The sequence below is a fragment of the Oncorhynchus gorbuscha genome, linkage group LG02 (assembly GCF_021184085.1).
Source record: "Oncorhynchus gorbuscha isolate QuinsamMale2020 ecotype Even-year linkage group LG02, OgorEven_v1.0, whole genome shotgun sequence".
NCBI classification, from domain to species: domain Eukaryota; kingdom Metazoa; phylum Chordata; class Actinopteri; order Salmoniformes; family Salmonidae; genus Oncorhynchus; species Oncorhynchus gorbuscha.
The window spans coordinates 68,630,914-68,654,127 of record NC_060174.1 but is presented as its reverse complement, the minus strand read 5'-3'; the positions used below and the strand labels follow the sequence as shown (position 1 = coordinate 68,654,127).

The window sequence follows — 23,214 nt, the reverse complement described above, 5'->3', positions numbered from 1 at the left end:
AGCTGCCAGTCTGCAAGGAGCTGCCAGTCTGCAAGGAGCTGCCAGCCTGCATGGAGCAGCCAGAGCTGTCAGCCTGCATGGAGCAGTCAGAGCTGTCAGTCTGCATGGAGCAGTCAGAGCTGTCAGTCTGCATGAAGCAGCCAGAGATGTCAGTCTGCATGAAGCAGCCAGAGCTGCCAGTATGCAAGGAGCTGCCAGTCTGCAAGGAGCTGCCAGCCTGCATGGAGCAGCCAGAGCTGTCAGCCTGCATGAAGCAGCCCGGAGAAGCCAGTCTGCAAGGAGCTGTCAGTCTGCATGAAGCAGCCGGAGCTGCCAGTCTGCAAGGAGCTGCCAGTCTGTAAGGAGCTGTCAGTCTGCAAGGAGCTGCCAGTCTGCACGGAGCCGCCAGAGCTGCTAGTCTGTAAGAAGCCGCCAGAGCTGTCAGCCTACAGGGAGCAGCCAGAGCCGCCAGTCAGCGTGGAGCAGTCAGAGCCGCCAGTCAGCATTGAGCAGCCAGATCTTTCAGTCTGCCAGGATCCGCCAGTCAACCAGACTCTTCCAGATCCGCCAGTCAGCCAGGATCTGCCAGAACTGCCAGTCGGCCAGGATCTGCCAGTCAGCCAGGATCTGCCAGAACTGCCAGTCGGCCAGGATCTGCCAGTCAGCCAGGATCTGCTGAAACCACCAGCCAGCCAGGATCTGGTAGATCTATCTACCTGCCTGAGCTTCCTCTCACTCCCGAGCTTCCTCTCACTCCCGAGCTTCCTCTCACTCCCGAGCTTCCTCTCACTCCCGAGCTTCCTCTCTCTCCCGAGCTTCCTCTCTCTCCCGAGCTTCCTCTCACTCCCGAGCTTCCTCTCTCTCCCGAGCTTCCTCTCTCTCCCGAGCTTCCTCTCACTCCCGAGCTTCCTCTCTCTCCCGAGCTTCCTCTCACTCCAGAGCTTCCTCTCACTCCCGAACTTCCTCTCACTCCCGAACTTCCTCTCACTCCCGAGCTTTCTCTCACTCCCGAGCTTTCCCTCAGTCCCGAGCTGCCTCAGTCCCGATCTGCTCCTCAGTCCAGTGGGGTTCTGGGTGAGGACTACTAGGCCATGGTCGGCGGCAAGGGTGGACTATCCAGGGACGCGAGGAGAGGGGACTAAGACATTGACTGAGTGGGGTCCACGTCCCGCGCCGGAGCCGCCACCATGGACAGACGCCCACCCGGACCCTCCCTATTGTTTTGAGGTGCGTTCGGGAGTCCGCACCTTAGGGGGGGGGTTCTGTCACGCCCTGGTCGAAGTATTTTGTATTTATCTTCATGTATTGGGTCAGGCCAGGGTGTGTTTGTCTTGGGGTTTTGGTGTTGGTATTGGGATTGTAGCTTAGTGGGGTATCTAGAAAAGTCTATGGCTGTCTGGAGTGGTTCTCAATCAGAGGCAGGTGTTTATCGTTGTCTCGGATTGGGAACCATATTTAGGCATCCATATTCTTTGAGTTTGGTGTGGGTGATTGTCCTTAGTGTCTTTGTTCCTGTGTCTGTGTTTGCACCAGATAGGACTGTTTAGGTTTTCACTTTTCTTGTTTTGTATAGTCTGTTCATGTATAGTCGTCTTTATTAAAAACATGAGTAACCACCACGCTGCATTTTGGTCCGCCTCTCTTTCACCAGAAGAAAACCCTTACACAAAATTCACCCAACTTATTGTGGGAAGCTTATGGAAGGATACCTGAAATGTTTGACCAAAGTTAAACAATTTAAAGGCAATGCTACCAAATACTAATTGAGTGTAAGTCAACTTCTGACCCACTGGGAATGTGATGAAAGAAATAAAAGCTGAAATTAATCATTCTCTCTTCTATTATTCTGACATTTCACATTCTTAAAATAAAGTGGTGATCCTAACTGACCTAAGACAGGGAATTTGTACTCTGATTAAATGTCAGGAATTGTGAAAACAGAGTTTAAATGTATTTGGCTAAGGTGTATGTAAACTTCCGACTTCAACTGTATATGAAGCTTCCCCAAATCCTACAATAACTCCACCCTAGTCTTCATGGAGTTTCGCGGTTGGTAATTACGCACTATAGCCTGCTGGCAAGGAAAAAAGTACATGCACGCTGGCAGATTCCCCCCATGCTAGTAATATGCCCCCGGACACCACACAAAAATAACTAACAAAATAACCATGCCCAAAGTGGAACACGTCGCTAAAAAGAAAGGCTATAGTTCCGGGTAGGAAATGGTACTACCCTACCCAAATCTCCCATTGAGCTAAACAGTAGATTGTATTCACCTCAGACCGATGTCCCAACAGTGAGTAGAGCAAGAGTTTCCAGCCTGGGCAGGGGTCTGGAAACTAACCAATGTACTCTCTCCAACACAACCAACTTTCCACCGCAGTGGCAAGTTCACCAAATGAATAAAGGAAACCAACACTGGGCACAACATTACAACTCCAAAAAACGAACAAAAGATGCAAACAAAGCACCAACAAAGTTTATCGAACAATAACTCCATGTTTTCCCCTAAACAAAATACTCATACCAGTTAGCCTAACGACACTAGTATTAGTCCTTCATCATGCAACAATGTGCTATACGCTAAAATGTCTAGGAACCAACCTTATGATCCCGGATGACTCGCACCACAACACGAGAAACACACCTTCAAAGTCACAGATGAGACCCAACTTGTCACGAACCGGCTCAAAGCCAAAAAGGGAGACAACGTGGAGATAAGGAATAATAAAAATAGATGTATTAACACAAGAATGCCAAAACCATATAAATAATAGTGTGTGCGATCAGTAATCAGTAATGTAAGTGAGTGGTTGGCGGGTATACCTGTACATGTGATAGTGAGGAATGTCGAAAGATGCCAAAGCAAGTCACAAGAATGCCAAAACCAAATTCAAACAGAGTTTCATGCAGAAACAGAGAGAGTCTCCTCAATGAATGGGTAAAAGGTGTATTTATCCCGGGACCCACCCGGGCCCAGGTGTGTCCCATTTTGCTGACGACCCTCCCGGCTCCACCAACTGAACTCCTATTAAGGAAAACAAGAACAAAGAGAAAGAATTTGGCGGACAGAGTAGGAGGTTCGTCACAGTCTGTTATATCTGGTGTAATTCTCCTGTCTTATCTGGTGTCCTGTGGGTGGGGTTATATCCTGCCTGGTTGGCCCTGTCCGGATGTATCGTCAAATGGTGCCACAGTGTCCCCCGACCAATCCCTGTCTCAGTCTCCAGTATCTATGCTGCAATAGTCTATGTGCCTGGGGCTAGGGTCAGTCTGTTATATCTGGTGTAATTCTCCTGTCTTATCTGTTGTCCTGTGTGAATTTAAGTATGCTCCCTCTAATTCTCTTTCTCTCCCTCCCAGACGACGTGAGCCCTAGGATCATGCCTCAGGACTACCTGACCTGATGGCAGTTCCCAGTCCACCTGGTCATGCTGCTGTTCTGGTTTCAACTTTTCTGCCTGTGGCTAGGGAACTCTGACCTGGTCACCGGATGTGCTACCTTGTCTGCTGTTTTCGACTCTCTCTCGGTCTACAGCACCTGCTGTCTCGACCTCTGAATTCTCGGCTATGAAAAGCCATCTGACATTTACTCCTCAGGTACTGACCTGTTGCACCCTCTAAAACCACTGTGATTGTTGTTTGACCCTGCTGGCCATCTACGTTTTAACATCTTGAAGAACAATCTAGCCTTAAATGGCTCATAATCTACCCCGGCAGATCCAGAAGAGGGCTGGCCACCCCTCAGAGCCTGGTTCCTATCTAGGTATGATTGATTGATTTGATTGATAGTAAGTACTTATATGGTAATTGCTCATAGGTAACTATGTAGGTAATGTACTATGTAGGTCCACAATAATTGCAAGTGCCCTCAGGTTACACTACATTTAAACTAGAGAAGTCCTGTGTAACACCTGGTAATTACATTGTATTCTGGGGTGTACTAATGTGTTTATCATCCCACTTGGATGGCAAGGAGGTTGTCATAATGGGTAACATACACATTAATTAAAGTTAAATAATCTATATCATCTGGGATGACCCCCGTATGGTAGACCCCAGTCAGTGAAGTTGATCTATATCTGATCTGTTTCTGTGAACTCAACCAAGTCAACCCAGATTATATACTTCTGGGGGGCAACTTCTAACCACAACATTGAGTAAAGATTTTGAAGAGTACGCATTCACTGGTAAGTACTTCGAGCCTATTGAGCCTTCAACCTTATTCCTCTTGGACACCCAGCGCATCTGTCCGTGAAAGAAGAAACAACTCAGCTGAGAAGAAACTTAACACTAAATTGGTGAATTTAGTGGAAACTTGCCCATTTGTAACAAGCCTGGCAACAAACAAACTTGTTACACCTCTTTAATAACAGACTGCAATTATAAGTTATTACAATTAACTACAATACTTCTTACAGTGTACTTAGACATGTAATTACACTGCAATAAGGACCCCTTAAAGTGTTAACCAAATTCATTATATTAAGCAAAGCATACAGCACGATATTCTTGTTCTTGATTTATTTACGGATAGCCATTGGCACACTCCAATACTCAGGCATCATTTATTAATAATAGTAATAATAATTGATTGCATTTTTATAACTCCTTTCCACCTATAGAAGGTGCACACTTTCCATAGTAAGGGAGAAACTCACCTCTTCCACTGCCAACGTGTAGCACCCACTTAAACACTAGAACGCTCACAACAAATCAGCTATCATGGTGGAGCGTTTATCTTAGTCCGCCAGATCAGAGGCAGTAGGGATGACCACGTTTTCTCATGATAACTGCGTAAATTGGACCATTGTCCTGTATTGCTAAGCATTCGAAATGTAACAAGTACTTTTGGGTGTCAGGGAAAATGTAGTGGATTACACTCCTTATGTCTCACTTTCTCTCACACAAACACACACACCCTCTTTCACACACGCACACGAACACACACACACACAATCCCCTCTTTCACGCAAACACACTCCTACTATTTGTCCTTTCTTCCCAATGTGCACCTGCTCCCACTCACGTTTATAGCTTCAGCTTTTCAGCGTCCCCGGGGGAAACACTTTTCATTGGATTAAATAAGTCCCCTGGTGATTACTGTTTTTTCTGATTGCTTAGGCACTATCTTTGAAACTATAGGCTATTTTTGCAAAACTCTACACACTAACCACAAAACCTCACACCAAACCAGCAAAACATTATACATCTCTTGCGAAAGCAAACAATTGCAAAACTATTTTAAACAATTGTGTTTTTGTGTCAATACAGTAAACACAAACCATCATTTGAATGAGCTCATGAAGCACCAACTATGCACTGAGAGTATAAATGAAAAACACTTGTGGCTTTTTTTTATAGCAGTTTGCAATAAAGTTTTGTCATACATGTAGTAGACACACATACACACAGGTATCCAAATATGTAAAGTATCGATGTGTATTCCGAACACAACACACTATCAATACAAATAAGGGGGTAAAGTTTTTATTATTTTCTCAAAATGTTCTAACACTCCTCAAACAACAAAAGTGCAGAAGAAGAAAACAAAAAGATTTGTGCTAGAAAAATAAAGACAGATAAAAATGAGGCTACATCTCGCCTTTTTTGTGGGTCAAGCCAGACGACTTCCTCCACATCACATGCGATGTTGTCTTGAGCTGGGCAGCGTGGAAAGTATTGCCTGGGGTGCCGTATCCAGGCCTGGTATGACTCCTGATTGATGTCTCCACAAGCCTCCACCACCGCCTGATGACGGGGTATGTGTTGGTGGGGCTGGTGATCATACACTTTCCAACGCCATGCAGAGAAGAATTCTTCGATAGGATTCAAGAACAGAGACTATGGGGGGGAGATTGAGTGCAATGAAAAGTGGGTGACCTGTGAACCAATTGCGGACCACAGCATTGTGCCAGATGATAACGTACCTGGGCTGCTCTGGCCCTTGGTCATTAGGGATTAGTCTTTTGTGGAGGGTGTCCATAAATGTGATAATGTGTGCAGTGTTGTATGGGCCTAGGTGTCTGATGATATTTCTGCCTCGTCCCCTTGTTTTTGCAAGGTTGAAACCTGCCTCGTCCACATATATTAGCTCATGATGCACTGCATCTCCTTCAAGCTCCATGACTCTCTGAAAGAGACAAAACAATGTAGTACAGTAGGAAAAGACAGGGATCAGTCAATATGATGTAGCACCATACACTTCCAGATCCACTACCAATGATAGGATAGTATAGCTTACCTGCACATATTCATATCTCAGTTGTTTTACACGGACTGAGTTTCTTTCGAAAGTGATTCTGTACTGCTGTTTCATCCTAATTCTATTGTGTTTCAGTAGACGAGACAGTGCAGAGAGACTCACTTCGTTGACGTTTTGGAATATGGTGTTATCTACTATTATATGGTCCTGCAGTTCTCTGAGTCTGATGCAGTTATTTGCAATGATCATATTTACAATGCGGGTCTCCTGCTCTGGGGTGAACAGTCGACTTCTTCCACCAGATACTGGTTTTCATGCAGTTCTGTAAAAACATTTGAATGGTTCTAGTGATAGATCCTTCTCATTATGAAAGTACAGTACATATTACTGTACATATTACTGTACTGTACCAGTACAACTACAGACCTTACAGATACTTACCGGTTCTCATTTCAAAATATCCGGATGATACCTGCAACAGTACAGCTGCTCAGATATGGTTGAACCTGTTGCCCAGCCTCTCTCATGCTCATCCCATGATTGACAACATGGTCAACCAATCAATCTCTCTGATTTCATCAGTTATTGTGTTCCTGACTCCTCTTCCTCTTCCACGTCCTCTCCTTCTCCCCGTTCTACTTCACCTCCTCATCCTCCTCCTCCTCCTCCCCGTCCTCCTCTAGTTCTCACCCCCCTTACTCTCTGTCCAATATTGGCTTCCATTGTTGTCCAAACCAAATGTTTACCTGTTGTCAGGATTTGGCCAGGGTTGTTCCGGTTTTTGGTCACTAGATGCCCCCATTGTGCCTTTTGACCTTTTGTTTTCCCTTGATCCCCATTATTATTTGCACCTGTGCCTCATTTCCTCTGATTGTATTTAAATCCTTTGTTTTCCTCTGTTCTTTGCTCTGTGTTTGTATGTTAGCACCCAGCCCTAGTACTCTGTGAACGCTTGTTGATCCCGGTGGACTCTCTTGTGGAATTCTGTTTTTTGTTCTTGTTTGTTTGTTTTTGAGTATCTTTTGAGGCTTTTTGTGCTATACCTTCCACCTTGTGGATTTACCTTTTTTGTCTTGGAGGATTACCTTTGTTCTTGTGGAATTCCTTTTGAGGTTGTGGAGTTACATGTTTTCCTGAAGAACTTCACTTTTTACTTCATTAAATACACCGTCTCAAGTACTGCTGTGTCTGCCTCATCTTCTGGGTTCTGCCGACTATTCGTGGCTCAGTTGGTTAAGTGACTGTTTCTCACTCCGGAGACCCGGGTTCGTAACCGGGTCCTGACACCTGTGGCCTATTTATAGTGCTCAAGCTCTGATTTGCAAGTGAACTCATTATCTAAAAGTGTTTTCACGTGTCAATGTGGAAAGGCAATCTGCGAAATAGTGTAGCAATGCAGACACCAATCTTTACAGTTTTGATAGAAGTGTGTTATTAAAACCATTTGTGACTAGGGGGCAGTATTTTCATTTTTGGAAAAATAACGTGCCCGTAGTAAACAGGATATTTTGTCAGGGAAAAATGCTAGAATATGCATATAATTGACAGCTTAGGATAGAAAACACTCTACAGTTTCCAAAACTGTAAAAATATTGTCTGTGAGCATAACATAACTGATGTTGCAGGCGAAAGCCTGAGAAAATCCAATCCAGAAGTGCCTCATGTTTTGAAAGCGCTGCGTTCCAATGCGTCCCTATTGAGCAGTGAATGGGCTATCAACCAGATTACTTTTTCTCCGTATTCCCCAAGGGGTCTACAGCATTGTGCCGCAAAGCGGCTGCATTGCGCAAGTGGTCACCTGATGCTCCCAGAGAGATTCTCACGTAAAATAGGGGTAGCCATTATTCCAATCGGTCCTACTGAAAAACTAATTGTCCCGGTGGATATATTATCGAATAGATATTTGAAAACACCTTGAGGATTGATTATAAACAACGTTTGCCATGTTTCTGTCGATATTATGGAGCTAATTTGGAATATTTTCCCGCGTTTTCGTGACTGCTATTTCCGGGCGATTTCTCAGCCAAACGTGAAGAACAAACGAAGCTATTTCGCCTACAAAAATCATATTTTTGAAAAAAAGGAACATTGGCTATCTAACTGGGAGTCTCGTGAGTGAAAACATCACATCACGGTTGACAACTCCATTGTGTCCTCCTCCCAGAGCGCTAAGAACCTTGGCGTGATCCTGGACAACACCCTGTCGTTTTCAACTAACATCAAGGCGGTGGCCCGTTCCTGTAGGTTCATGCTCTACAACATCCGCAGAGTACGACCCTGCCTCACACAGGAAGCGGCGCAGGTCCTAATCCAGGCACTTGTCATCTCCCGTCTGGATTACTGCAACTCGCTGTTGGCTGGGCTCCCTGCCTGTGCCATTAAACCCCTACAACTCATCCAGAACGCCGCAGCCCATCTAGTGTTCAACCTTCCCAAGTTCTCTCACGTCACCCCGCTCCTCCGCTCTCTCCACTGGCTTCCAGTTGAAGCTCGCATCCACTACAAGACCATGGTGCTTGCCTACGGAGCTGTGAGGGGAACGGCACCTCAGTACCTCCAGGCTCTGATCAGGCCCTACACCCAAATAAGGGCACTGCGTTCATCCACCTCTGGCCTGCTCGCCTCCCTACCACTGAGGAAGTACAGTTCCCGCTCAGCCCAGTCAAAACTGTTCGCTGCTCTGGCTCCCCAATGGTGGAACAAACTCCCTCACGACGCCAGGACAGCCGAGTCAATCACCACCTTCCGGAGACACCTGAAACCCCACCTCTTTAAGGAATACCTAGGATAGGATAAAGTAATACTTCTCACCCCCCCCTTAAAATATTTAGATGCACTATTGTAAAGTGGCTGTTCCACTGGATGTCATAAGGTGAATGCACCAATTTGTAAGTCACTCTGGATAAGAGCGTCTGCTAAATGACTTAAATGTAAATGTAAATGTAAAACATCCGAAGCTCATCAAAGGTAAACGATTTAATTTGATTGCTTTTCTGATTTCCATAACCAAGTTACCTGCTGCTAGTTGGACAAAATGCTATGCTAGGCTATCGATAAACTTACACAAATGCCTGTCTAGCTTTGGCTGTAAAGCATATTTGGAAAATCAGAGATTACAGTGTGATTAACAAAAGGCTAAGCTGTGTCTCAATATATTTCACTTGTGATTTTCATTAATCTGAATATTATTAATATTATATTAATATATATATATATATATATATATATATATATATATATATATATATATATATATATATATATATATATATTATATATATTTATGTCCGTTGCGCTATGCTAATTAGTGTCAGTCGATGATTACGCTCCTTCATGCGGGATGGGGAGTCACTATTGCAAACTGTGTGTAAAGCAGTGAGTTGTGTTCACAGTTTTGCAAAACGTGCATTATAAAATTACCAACTGAGTGTAAAGCAGAGAACATGCATTCAGTTTTGCACACTTGGTAAATGCATTGGCTACAAGTGTTAATGGTTTCAGAGATAGTGCTTCAAGAATCACTGTTAGTGTTTAAGCATTCAGACAAAAATGCAATTAAAGCTACCAGGAAAATGGTTGCCATAGATAGATAGCACACTACTGGTAAGACAACATACTGCAGCACATGGTTCCATCATAGTCCACAAAACCAGAGCACCGGAAATAGATACGGGAAGCAACTGACCACAGCACCGGAAATAAATACACAAAGCAACTGACCACAGCACCGGAAATAAATACACGAAGCAACTGACCACAGCACCGGAAATAAATACAGGAAGCAACTGATCACAGCACAGGAAATAAATACACAAAGCAACTGACCACAGCACCGGAAATAAATACACGAAGCAACTGACCACAGCACCGGAAATAAATACACAAAGCAACTGACCACAGCACCGGAAATAAATACAGGAAGCAACTGATCACAGCACAGGAAATAAATACACAAAGCAACTGACCACAGCACCGGAAATAAATACACGAAGCAACTGACCACAGCACCGGAAATAAATACACAAAGCAACTGACCACAGCACCGGAAATAAATACAGGAAGCAACTGATCACAGCACAGGAAATAAATACAGCAAACAACTGACCACAGCACCGGAAATAAATACAGGAAACAACTGACCACAGCACCGGCAATAAATACACGAAGCAACTGACCACAGCACCGGAAATAAATACAGGAAGCAACTGATCACAGCACAGGAAATAAATACAGCAAACAACTGACCACAGCACCGGAAATAAATACAGGAAACAACTGACCACAGCACCGGCAATAAATCACAGACCACAGGAAATAAATACAGCAAACAACTGATCACAGCACAGGAAATAAATACAGCAAACAACTGACCACAGCACCGAAATAAATACAGGAAACAACTGACCACAGCACCGGCAATAAATACACGAAGCAACTGACCACAGCACCGGAAATAAATACAGGGAGCAACTGATCACAGCACAGGAAATAAATACAGCAAACAACTGACCACAGCACCGGAAATAAATACAGGAAACAACTGACCACAGCACTGGAAATAAATACAGGGAGCAAATCACAACTGAAATAAATACAGCAAACAACTGACCACAGGAAATAAATACAGGAAACAACTGACCACAGCACCAGGAAACAACTGACCACAGCACCGGCAATAAATACAGGAAACAACTGACAACAGCAGGAAATAAATACAGGAAACAACTGACCACAGCACCGGCAATAAATGAGTGAAAATTAGACCAGAAATAAATTATTGGGCACAGACCTGGAACTAAACCATTGACCACAGGAGGGGAACTAGATGACTTACCATCAAGTGAGGAGCGGGCTTAATGCAGAGGGCTTGACAGCCTTGGGCCGTGCATGCACTCCCTGACTGTGCTCAGCAACTCAGTGGCTCTACTGTGAGTACAGAATCAGTCACAACTCCTAGTCCAAGCTAGCTGTCCCTGAAGATATGGGTCAGCCACTCCTAAAGGTTGGAGTCTGTCACTACAGAGGAGCCAGGTCAGCTGTTTGAAGAGATTACTAGAGTCTGTAGAGTGTCACTGACAAAGGCCTGTAGCTGATACAAGTGGGTAGAGTAGGTAGCTCTTCAGCTGTGACTGTGTTGACTGTGAATCTATTAGAAGGAACTACGAATACATGATATGAGGCTTGGGAAAAGCACATAATGAGGCAGGTGCATACGACCATGAGAGGATGCGAGACTATGAAGGTAGAACAGATTGCATAATGGACAGTGATGGTAGATGATTTACCTCTACGGGTATAAGGTATGAGTATATGTGAGAATATTATGCCCTGAAAAGTATGTGAGTCAATGAGAGCCTGTGACAGTTAGAACACTATCTCCTGGGCCTGTGTGTGTTATTGCGTACAGTAGTAGACATTGTGCCCAGTATGAGCCTCTAATGGCTAGAAGAGTGTGAGGTGGAAGGGAAGAAAATGCAAACAACGCTAATTCCATTTGGATTTATAGTTATGGCTAATTAGATTACTACTTAAGTGTCATGTTTGTCAGGTTTAGAGATGTAAATGGGAGCGATTTCAGTGTATCCTAGGAGGCAGGCGACGGGCAGGCAGGGAAGTGATAAGCAAGCTATCACAGCTGACACAGAGATCTTGTAGCCTTTATACAGATTATAGTACTGCACGTTAATCCCTAAAGGATAGATGCTAGGCCTCTATGATTTACAGAATATAATACTAAACCTTTAGGAGCGTAGAGGGCATAAAATACATTGTGTAGAAATATTTTATAGACCCTATAATGAGATTTAAAGCATCCCATTGGTCTGTCCAGCCAAAATGAACATTTTAACCGTCTTGATGAAAATAATTAACTAAATTCAGCAAAAAGGAACTCCCCTTGTTCTGGACCCTGTCTTTCAAAGATAATTCATAAAAAATACAAATAACTTAACAGATCATTGTAAAGGGTTTAAACACTGTTTCCCATGCTTGTTCAATAAACCATAAACAATTAATGAACATGCACCTGTGGAACGGTCGTTAAGACACTAACAGCTTGAAGAAGGTAGGCAATAAAGGTCACAATTATGAGAACGTAGGACACTAAAGAGGTCTTTCTACTGACTCTGAAAAACATCAAAGGAAAGATGCCCAGCGTCCGTGCTCATCTGCGTGAACGTGCAGATGTATTAGAGGAGGAAGTGTCAGAAGTTGAAGACAACACAGAATATGATCCAGACCATGAGATGTGGAACAATCCAGTGATGAGGAGGGCGGCCCTGCTGATGTTGTTGTTACATTCCGGTCTAAGAATGGGAATTTGTCCTGGTCTTCATCCCCACCTGAGAGGAGAGATCGGCTGTCGGTTGACAATGTTATCAGGATGATCCCAGGGCCAACGAGATACGCCATATCCCGCCCGGGATGATGACATAAAATGCTGCCACTATTGAACAATGTGAAATGGTTTCAAAACAAAAATCCTTCTTAAACTTTGACACAAAGTAGTCTGTGATAAATAGTACAATATGTTTCATCTGAGTATTTGTTTCAGTCAAAATAATCCATAGATTATGCTTTTTTTAAACTCAAAAACAAGTTGTATGAGCTCAGGTCAATGAGGCCTACAGGCAATTGTCATGCCTTGACCTTAGATATCTCTGTTTTCTTTATGTTTTGGTTAGGTCAGGGCGTGACTAGGGTGGGTAGGCTAGTTTTTGTATTGTCTAGGGTTTTTGTAGGTCTAGGTGGCATTTCCCTTTGGTGTTTGTGGGATCTTGTTCTATGTTTAGTTGCCTGTCTGCCCTACTCGTATAGCGTTTCGTTTGTTTTGGTGAGTTTCGGTTTTATTAAAAACATGTGGAACTCTACTCACGCCCTCGCCTTGGTTTCACCTTTATAACGAACGTGACAGCCATAAATAGCAAATAGAAGTTCAAAACTTGTAATGTTCACAAGAACTTAAGTTGAATAAAAAGATCTAACACAACATTAGGTGATAATATACGTATATTATTATGGATTTATAATCAGCTATGATGGGGAGGTCATTTAGTAAACATGAAACGAGCACAACTGGAGGGTTATAAATCCATTTTTCTACTTCTGTCTGAATCACAGGATATTGATGGTTTTCATTAACGCCATAGTCTGTCCATATTTATGTTAAAAGTGTACTGTTTCACTCTGTTCTTTAAAAACAGTAACGTTACAATGGAGGAGGACTGGCTGCAAAACCCCATATTCGGTCACTTTACTACACAAACAGCAAATTTTGCCTGTTGCAGCCATTGGCCCTGGTATGCTAATGAAATGCAGAATCTCTTTTACAGATGCTTCAATGTTTTTGTGTGTGTGTGACAATATCCTATTGGAGGCTGTAGGATTGGAAATTGAGGGTAACAGCCATTTGTTATACTTAATCAGCTGTGTAAGGCCAAATTTTAATGGAATATTGCTGAATCGGCAAGTACTGTAAAAATTGAAAATGTTTCAGCAACAGCTTTGAGAGGAAAGAGGATCATGTTGCAAAAAAGAATGTATTGTGGTTTTTGTATGGTGATTTTCATATATTTTGATTAGTGCAGCAAGGCATAGAATTCCAATGGCCAATATGCTAACATTAGCTGTTTGCAAGTAAATTGGGAATTGCAGCCAGCCCTCCTTCATACACCATGTATCCAGAACCTATAACGATTAAGCCATACAGACAGCGTTAAACTGTGGGGGAACAGAGTGGAACAGATGGGAGACAGCACATAGTGGGAATAGGATAGACTACAGTTTAAAATCATCATGAAAAAGCAATAAGTCTACATATTGGGGACACCTAACAACATTTCAATGTAGTCCCCCATCAATCTAACAATCCAATGGTATAAGGGATTTATGAGGGATTTATCCCTGTGTGCATTTTCATTGGTGAATATTTCAGTAGTACAATCTAACAACTCTGTGTGGGCCTGGCTATGTGCCTCAGACGGATCCTGATTCTGGGTGATCCCATTGGATGGTCAGAGTCACATGGATGATTATGTGATTGATTCCTGATGTGTCTGGGTCTAGACGATTGGGAGATTGAGGTGGGTGGTAATAGACTGTCACATGAGTATGATATAGCGCTTTCAACACAGGAGAGAGAGGTTGCTTTTAGAAATGGGCTGATAAGTGTGTGTTTTTATTCCTCACAGAACGTGTGTGTGTGTGTGTGTGTGTGTGTGTGTGTGTGTGTGTGTGTGTGTGTGTGTGTGTGTGTGTGTGTGTGTGTGTGTGTGTGTGTGTGTGTGTGTGTGTGTGTGTGTGTGTGTGTGTGTGTGTGTGTGTGTGTGTGTGTGTGTGTGTGTGTGTGTGTGTGTAGTATGGGGGGTTGTGCGTTTTAAATAATGAAGTTGGTTTATGTAGGACATGCAGTGCGGAGTCTTCTCAAGTGTAGTTATCGACTTTACACAAAAAAACTCTGTAATTATGACGCACTTTAAATTTGTCCATTGATTTTAACCCAGCAATTACATCTTTAGTGTATGAAAGTCAATACACAAGACAGTAATACAAATGGCTGGCTACGACTATACACCAGTGATTTTCTATGGGAGTTAAGGGCTTATGAACCACAAACCTTACTTCACTGAAATATATGCTCTGATAGTATCGATGGACAGTCATGCATAATCAAATATATGGTAATTGAAGGCACGTTTGAATGAATGTGTATCTGGGTGTGGAATGTACTGTCGCTCCTGTATGAATCATCAAGGGGAAAAAAGAAAAACAAATGTTCACGTGTGCATTACCAGGGCACACATGATGTGTATCAATCAACCATCAGGTTTTTTTTTCTACAAATCATGTTTAGATGGTGTTAAATATTGTTGGGAACATATTCCTGCCTAAAGGAGCATGGATAATGCTTCTGAAAACATAGCATTTGGAACAATAACATCCTAAAATGGAACCTGATCCATTTTGTAAATGTACTTAGTATATTTGTAAGAAAGATGGCTTTTGGACATTCTCATCTTCCAAAGCAAGCAGCACACAGTTCAGGCTTTTAGAAACATTGCTGTGGGGCACATGGTCTATTATATAGAGAGTGGATGTAGCTCTAAGAAACATTGCTATTTGACAGTGTTTAATTGGAGAGTGCGTTTCAAGGCAGCCAGCCCTGCCACTGGTTTTATTTCTAATTGCCAGCAGCAGAGCGTTTAACGAAGCGAGCGTGCGTGGGTGAAAGAGAGAGAGAGAGCGGCCAGGTTTCCACGGCAACGGCAGATCTACAGCAGCAGTAGCCAAGGCGTAGTTTCATCTTGAGGAAATGGCTACAGGAGCACAGTGTTTTTTCCCTACCGGAGCTGTTGAATCACAGTACTGACTGTCCCTGCATGCATCAAAGACTTGTCATTGCATCCCCATAACTAGTCATCTAATAATGGTGCTCAAACTCTATCTTCAATCTGAGAAACCTAATGGATAAGGATGAGTAGAGAGAGAGAAATGAATGCAATATGTCTCAGTAAAACCTGGGAGTCCCAAGATTGGAATGACTGTATCTTTCCTCCATATCCTCATTGTTTTTGTCCAACAGTTCCCTGTGCAGTTTCTTCAGCATCCAGAAGGGGTCAGTTTGGTCTGCCCCGTCTTGCATTGTGTCAAGTGATTTTGTAGCAGGTTTAGCATTTTCGCTAACCCTATCCATATTCCTAACCTTAACCTCAGTCTCTTAACCTGCAACGGTAATTCTGCAAACCTGCTGCGTAAGTTACCTGTAATAACCTGTTATGAAAAAGTCACTTTGGTAGCGAAGTGCAGTAATAGAGTGTTTCCCGTGAGGCTGCATTGTGCTTTTCTGACCATTGCTGTTTAAAATCTCTGAACAGTTTGAATTTACACTTTCCTACTCATGAGTTGGTGTAAACAATTTACACCATAACTTAAGACTAGGTAATAATTGACTTACTAAAAAGTATTGGAACCACTGCCTAAAATGCTGCACATGTAATATGCATTCACTTATTAACTAATGTTTTACAGTGCCATCTTCATAGCCGTGGCTTTATTGTATGGTTTTAGGCCTGTCCCTCTATCTGGTTAGCTGACAAAACAGTGAGTGACTTCTATGACTAGCAATGTAGACACTTCCATGAGTCCTAAAATCAGGTAATATCCTTGACATTGAGCCAGCACATTCCCTCAAGTGAGAGGGTCTCCTTCATATTTGCAGAGTGCAGACACATTAATAATTGATTGATAGACAGTCAGCACTACAGTGTAGTTCTGAAATGTGATGGTTTGCCCTCATACATGAGCCACATTGCAGCACGATAGGTCCTAGAGGTGTCAGATAAATCTTTCACCCAAGGCTGAAATGCATTACCTACCATGTCCAAAAAAGCAATAGACACTAGCAGTCAGAGAATGTGCTTTTCGGAGAAAATGTTCCGAAAAATCAAAATATGGCGAACTGCAAGAGCAAAGGGTATGAGTCATCACCTATCGACGCTATAAGAATACTAAACAGTTCCAAGCTACATGTGATGTTTTTTTTATTATGTACCAGTAGAAACAATTACTCCAATATTCTACCAATAACCACACTCAACACTCAATAAGTCACTGAAACCATCGTTTTTACAGGACTCATTTTATTACAAAGTTCTTGAGGACTTATTACAAGGGATTTTTCCTTAACATGCGAAAACAGAACGAAACGGAACACATGGGAATTGAACAAACAGGTAGGATCCGACAATCCACTGTTCACGATAAACAGAAGTTCTGATAAAGCCCTCGGGAGCAGGGAGCCAGTGAAGGACTACGGTGCAGGCATAGAACGGCCACATTCACACTGACTCAGCAAAGATCAATCCAACCAAGGCAAGATGTGCACATCTCAAGAAACACATTACAATGTTTATATGCCATCGGCTTTTGTCATACGTTTTAAAAAGCTTCACTTGCATGTACATAAAACTGTACAAAAACATGGCATCACAAGCATTTTGTCCTATATAAATATAACCAACAATTAGGATAACAACTTGGTACTCTCCTGCTAAGACATACTTTCAAGGTAGCTGTCTTTATTTTAGTGTGAACTGTCTGTGACAGTGATGAAATGTGCAGTGAAGTGAATGTCAGCTCATTTGGGGAGAGGGGTCTTGAACAGAAACCAGCACTAACACCCCAGCAAAAACAGTAAACAATTTCTACCAATTATCTTTGGAATTCATGCTAAACTCATAGCCTGCCTGACAGCACACACGGGGACGTGTAGATCTACATATGTACAGTTCACCTTCAGGAGAGATTTGTCACATACAGCTCACTTTGATGTACTATGTCAGGAGGCTTAGTCTTATGTAACACCTGCAAGAAAAAAATCCTTTGCCCATTCTCCAGTGTTTCATAATGTCCCAACAATCTATAGCCACAATCACCATATACTACCACTACAGAGAGGCAGAGGATACTCAGGTAAACTTCACATGAAATAAAATATCAAAAATACAAACTAAACATGACCGGACATACTGTGGAGTGTATCAAAGGTTTTCATGCTGTCCTCTACTTCGAAAAGGGACAACAACCCCTGCTTTCTCTAGAGAGCAGTCGACGCAAATAATAAATTCAGCATGAGTTCAAACGACAGGTAAAGCCATCTGATTCAGTATATTCAATGACTCAGAACAATTGATATAGGCTGGAGAAAAGGAGTAGAACACAGTTATTCAGGCTGGGAAAAAAACAAGAGAATGGATGCAAAGACCGATGGTGGTCAGGACTCAAACTCAGTGGTTTGATTTTAATATGGTCTTGAGTCAAAACCAGTGATTCAGTCAAGCCAGAGAGAAGTGATTCAGACTCTCATTAGTAAAGAGATAAAACCAGTGATTCAGTCAAGCCAGAGAGAAGTGATTCACTCTCATTAGTAAAGAGATAAAACCAGTGATTCAGTCAAGCCAGAGAGAAGTGATTCAGACTCTCATTAGTAAAGAGATAAAACCAGTGATTCAGTCAAGCCAGAGAGAAGTGATTCAGACTCTCATTAGTAAAGAGATAAAACCAGTGATTCAGTCAAGCCAGAGAGAAGTGATTCAGACTCTCATTAGTAAAGAGATAAAACCAGTGATTCAGTCAAGCCAGAGAGAAGTGATTCAGACTCTCATTAGTAAAGAGATAAAACCAGTGATTCAGTCAAGCCAGAGAGAAGTGATTCAGACTCTCATTAGTAAAGAGATAAAACCAGTGATTCAGTCAAGCCAGAGAGAAGTGATTCACTCTCATTAGTAAAGAGATAAAACCAGTGATTCAGTCAAGCCAGAGAGAAGTGATTCAGACTCTCATTGGTAAAGAGATAAAACCAGTGATTCAGTCAAGCCAGAGAGAAGTGATTCAGACTCTCATTAGTAAAGAGATAAAACCAGTGATTCAGTCAAGCCAGAGAGAAGTGATTCAGACTCTCATTAGTAAAGAGATAAAACCAGTGATTCAGTCAAGCCAGAGAGAAGTGATTCAGACTCTCATTAGTAAAGAGATAAAACTGGTGATTCATGCCAGATCACCCAGGAGATCCAGTCTCGAGTCAGAGGAGTCGGTGAATCGCAGTAAGTCAGACGAGTCAACGCCAGTGAATCTGAACGGAGTCAGAAATAGCGTAGGATCCAAAGCCAGTGATTGAGTCTGTGTGACGTTGGCTTTATCACTCATCGCCATCTTTCACACTTATCAGTAATTCCAGGTCAGTGAACTCACCCGCAGCTGTAGCTCTGTAAAGCTGCTCTGTTCCACACTGAGAAGGGGTTGGGGGGGCCCCGAAAGGGCTTCATCACAGTGTATCATGACTCGCTGTATTTTATTTCAGCGGCTAAACCCTTGCAAAATAAAAAAATGTACAAATTGCAGCTTCGCATCCACATGTTGTATGTGATTTAATCACACGTGTCCGAAACCACGTTTTTTTCCACGTGGAATTTTTTTTCTCAGTTTTTTTTTTATGTCGTAAGGGAATGTCTTTGAAAACAGCATAATGTGAATTTTTCCCTCAAGGCTAGGATAATCACCCACCTTATTTAGTCATTGCCATGTCCAGTAAATTCCATATGTTCTGAGTTCAATTATATGTGCTGCCGACGGCAGTGCGACGAGGTAAGTGCATATAAAAATACCCCTTTTCAACTGATTTTGCGGATGGATTTGGATTATCTGGCTGCTGTGTTGTCCTCAGGGTGTGTCCTCAGTGCTCACATATGCCCTGGCTCAGGACTCATTACTCACAGTAATTAGGGGAGCGGAGCATCAATTCTAGGCCCTTCCACCCCTACTCAGACCATACCCACGGTTTCTCTCTCTATAGAAATAGACTGAGGTCAAAACTAAGGTACAAATCTAATTGAATCAGTGTACAAATCAAAACGCCATGAGTAATGCTACTGTGCTGCGAGGCGGGCTGGTGGCATAATCATCATCCAATTACATACTAATATTCCTGTGTCCTCCAGACGTCTGGTTTTAAATTACTTTGAAATTGTGTATTTGTAAAAGATAGCTGCTGCAGCCTACAGGAATGTCCTCTATCTACATCATACTCAATTGAAGAGTGAGGAACAACAGCTAACAAGCTAATATAACCTGTTGGCCTCAATGAAAGTCAACTGGAAATGGACTGGAAATATGGGACAGTAAATACACTCCTGCTACCAATATTTAACTTTATTTGAAATGGCACCATTTCACCATTGTTTATAACATGCACCAATGGATGCAACAGGTCTATTCAAACAAAATGGTGACCAGAGTGTTTTCTAAGGCATTGACAAGCGCTTCCCTTCTTTGCAAATTGAAATGTCTCTTAGTCCCAGATTACTGAAGCCGTTCAGGAGTCAGCCTGGGAATGTAACAAGCTTAGTTTCTGTGAGACAGGGGAGTTCAGTCACAGCACTCTCAGTCACTTCAGTGGTTCTCAGGACTGAAGAGTTCTGTGCTGAAACTCGTGTGAATAACTCCTCGTGCATCCATCAGAACCATTGAAATTCATGCGGATCGTGAAGAGAAGCCCTAACGAGGCTGGAGACACAGGGTTGAAGTTAATGGTGACCTCTACGTGGAGAGCCACTGATTAGCATAGTGTTGTTTCGGCATAGGGAGGCCTAGCACTGGAGAGGAGCTTTTCACACATGACAGAGAATATAGTCTCATCTAGGTGGAGAACCACAGGTTCTAAAGGAACTAAAGTATTAAGGATTGGATAAAGGATTGGGGAAGGATTGGGAATGGTCAGTGCGACCAGGTGCGGTGGCCTCTAAGTGTACTGTTTCCAGGAAAAGAGACAAGTCACAGTGCTGAGACTCAGTGGAACACACATTGTCCGATTAAATGCTGCCACACAGCTCTCTTCACTGGCTGAAGAGTTCTCCAGAGAGCATGAGGTACAAGGCCATGGTTCTATCATGATTGGGGGTCACGGGTGTGTATGTGTAGAATTCAATCAAGAGCTTTTCCACACAGTCCGTCCAAGCTTTAGGGAAACATTTCAATCAGGTTTTAAACAGCAGCAGCTCAAATGAAAGAAAAGCTCAACTGCAAAAATTCTGAGGCTATTGTTATCAGCTTGAGCCAGACAGAAATATATACAGGATACAGTGTACACCATTCAAATGTATTTACAGCACTGTACATTAAGAAAGACCATTCAATTTGATTTGTAATCAAAAGCATTAAGTCTACCCTAGGGATGTATTGCCTGTCAGTTGAATGTTATCTGGTTATGGCACTAAAGCACTGATCACACATTAAAAGTTCCAGAGAACATTCCACAGGCTGGGGCTAAGCTAAGTAAATCAGTAGCGTTTGAGGGATTGATTGTATATTTTTTTGTGTGATATTACCACAAGTGGTCAACCAATGCTTTCAAATAAGCTGCATCAATAAATGAATACATTAACTAATTAATACATTATTGAACCAATAAATATGTAAATAAATAAAATAAATAAACTGAAAAACTCCTATTGCACATACCAATGGTTCCACGAATTACAGACCATATTTCCTACAGAACGGATATTTATTTAAATAAATGGACATTTCAGAGCCTCATGCTGAGTTCTTAACCAAATGGGAAGGTGCTAATTACCAGTTGTGAAGTTGTAAATACCAGTTGGATGCATTCACATGCTTTAAATCTTTTGAAAAATGCAGATTGGCTAAAGGCCAACAAGCTGCTTCAACCATAAACTCAAAGTACAGCTATCATGCTTGTAAACAAACTATAGTGTTAAAAAACATATGAATAGATTGCTTTTTATAAATACTATTGTGTTGTTGCATTTAACTGCCGAAAATGCTGTTATCAAGGTAATTTCCTTAGTAAGTGACAGAGGTGAGCATGTGGGAGAAGTTTGGGGATGATAGATGTGTTTCCCACTAGTAATTACCAGTGGAGGGGTGTTCAAGACGATTTTTACCAATCTTATGAGGTAATTACCACCTTCCCACTTTGTTATGAATGCAGCATAAGAGCATGTTTCTTTTTATAAAGTGGGTGTGTCTCTGTGGCTCCTCTATCTGTGCACCAATCAGACATAGGAGATGGGGCTTTCTCACAGGTAGATCTCTCGTTTGGGGGTGTGGCTAGGAGGGGAGGTGGACGGGAACTCGGTGGTCACGCTCAGGGGCACCTCCTCCAGGGGAAAGTCCTGACTTGGGGCGTGGCCGCTGTTGGAATAGGCACTCCGGGAAGGTGGAAGGTGGGCTCGGTGCTCCTCTCCACCCAGCCTGGCACTCCCGTTGGCCAAGCGGCCCAGGCTGCCTCTCTCCTGGTAAGGCACGAATGTGGAGAGTTTAGGGGGGTTTCTGGTCTTGCGCACTGGGGAGGGCTGCCCAGGCATCCAGCAGGCGTCAGAGTGGCCCAGCTCGCTGCACTCTTGAGTACAGTTCCCCGTCATTGCCACATCAGGAATGGATCGTATATCTGCAAGGAGAGAAGAACACCCATGTTCAGAGAGGTTCAAATGTTAACAGACAAGAAAGACAATAGAGGGAGTTTCACTGCTGATATAACAACGCCCAGTCTGTGAAAACCTTCCTGCTCTGTCTGCTATTTCCCTTGTAGTTGTTGCTATGCACAGTACAGCTGTTGCTATGTAGCTGTTGCTATGCACTGTGCCATTGATGCTACAGTAGTTTCAGTCCAGTGGTGTGTTCTATGAAGTCCTTTCACTGATTTGGGCAATCATTGCTAAGCATTGAGCAAAGGTTACGACCGTGTGTCTAGTGGTGATTGATAGTTGCCATAATTGTTCTGTTGTTGCCATGTTCTGTGCTGCCCCGTGGCTGTATTGTGTTGTATGTAGGTTGCCATCTAGTATGCAGTGGGTGTAAATGGCGCCCCGAATGTGTTTCCAGGGAGAGAAAAAAAGTTTAACACACAAACACGCATGCATGATCAGACAACACACCCACACACAATGCTGCATGTGGCTCCACAGGGATCCCTGCAGGGCCCCAGGGTAAACCCATCGTGGTATGGTTGTTATTGACTGGCAGGTCTGAAATGAGTCCATGTCCTTGATTGTTATACATTTTCCATTCTACCGTTCCTAATTAATTAAATAGGTCCACGACCTACTGACCTCATTCCAAACAGCACAGATCCAAATCAATAGCTGGACTGCATACCTACGCCCTTCTTGGGCAGTCACAGAAAATACAAGGTATGGTGACTGGGTCACAGGGAACACCCTCTCGGTCAATATGTACAGTAACTTGATAGCACCTATGAATCTCAAAACACAAACAACAGAGATATTCTGTCAGTTCAGCTTTCTGTGCAGTTCACAGGGAAACAAGCATGCAGAGCAACCCTTACATGTGTTTGCCTGGAAATTGGAGGCGGCAGCCTGTAGGCCTGCTTAGCAGCCCAGGGGACCTGTTCCCCACTGGTCTCTCTGTGTCTGTACACACAGCTAGCTCTAATACAGCCATTATGTAGGACTTCTGGGCTGTTCCACCTGCACAACACCAAGCCACAGTATTGA

General features: G+C 43.0%; 1 protein-coding gene across 1 annotated transcript in view; it reads right to left on the bottom strand.

Annotated features, from left to right (window-relative positions):
* Positions 1-18,541: 18,541 nt before the first annotated feature.
* LOC123990581 (protocadherin-1-like) overlaps positions 18,542-23,214 on the bottom strand; it is a 123,423-nt gene continuing 118,750 nt past the window's right edge. The window contains 1 exon segment of the mRNA XM_046291203.1: positions 18,542-22,148. Coding sequence (XP_046147159.1) covers positions 21,778-22,148 — 371 coding nt within the window. The 3' untranslated portion in view covers positions 18,542-21,777.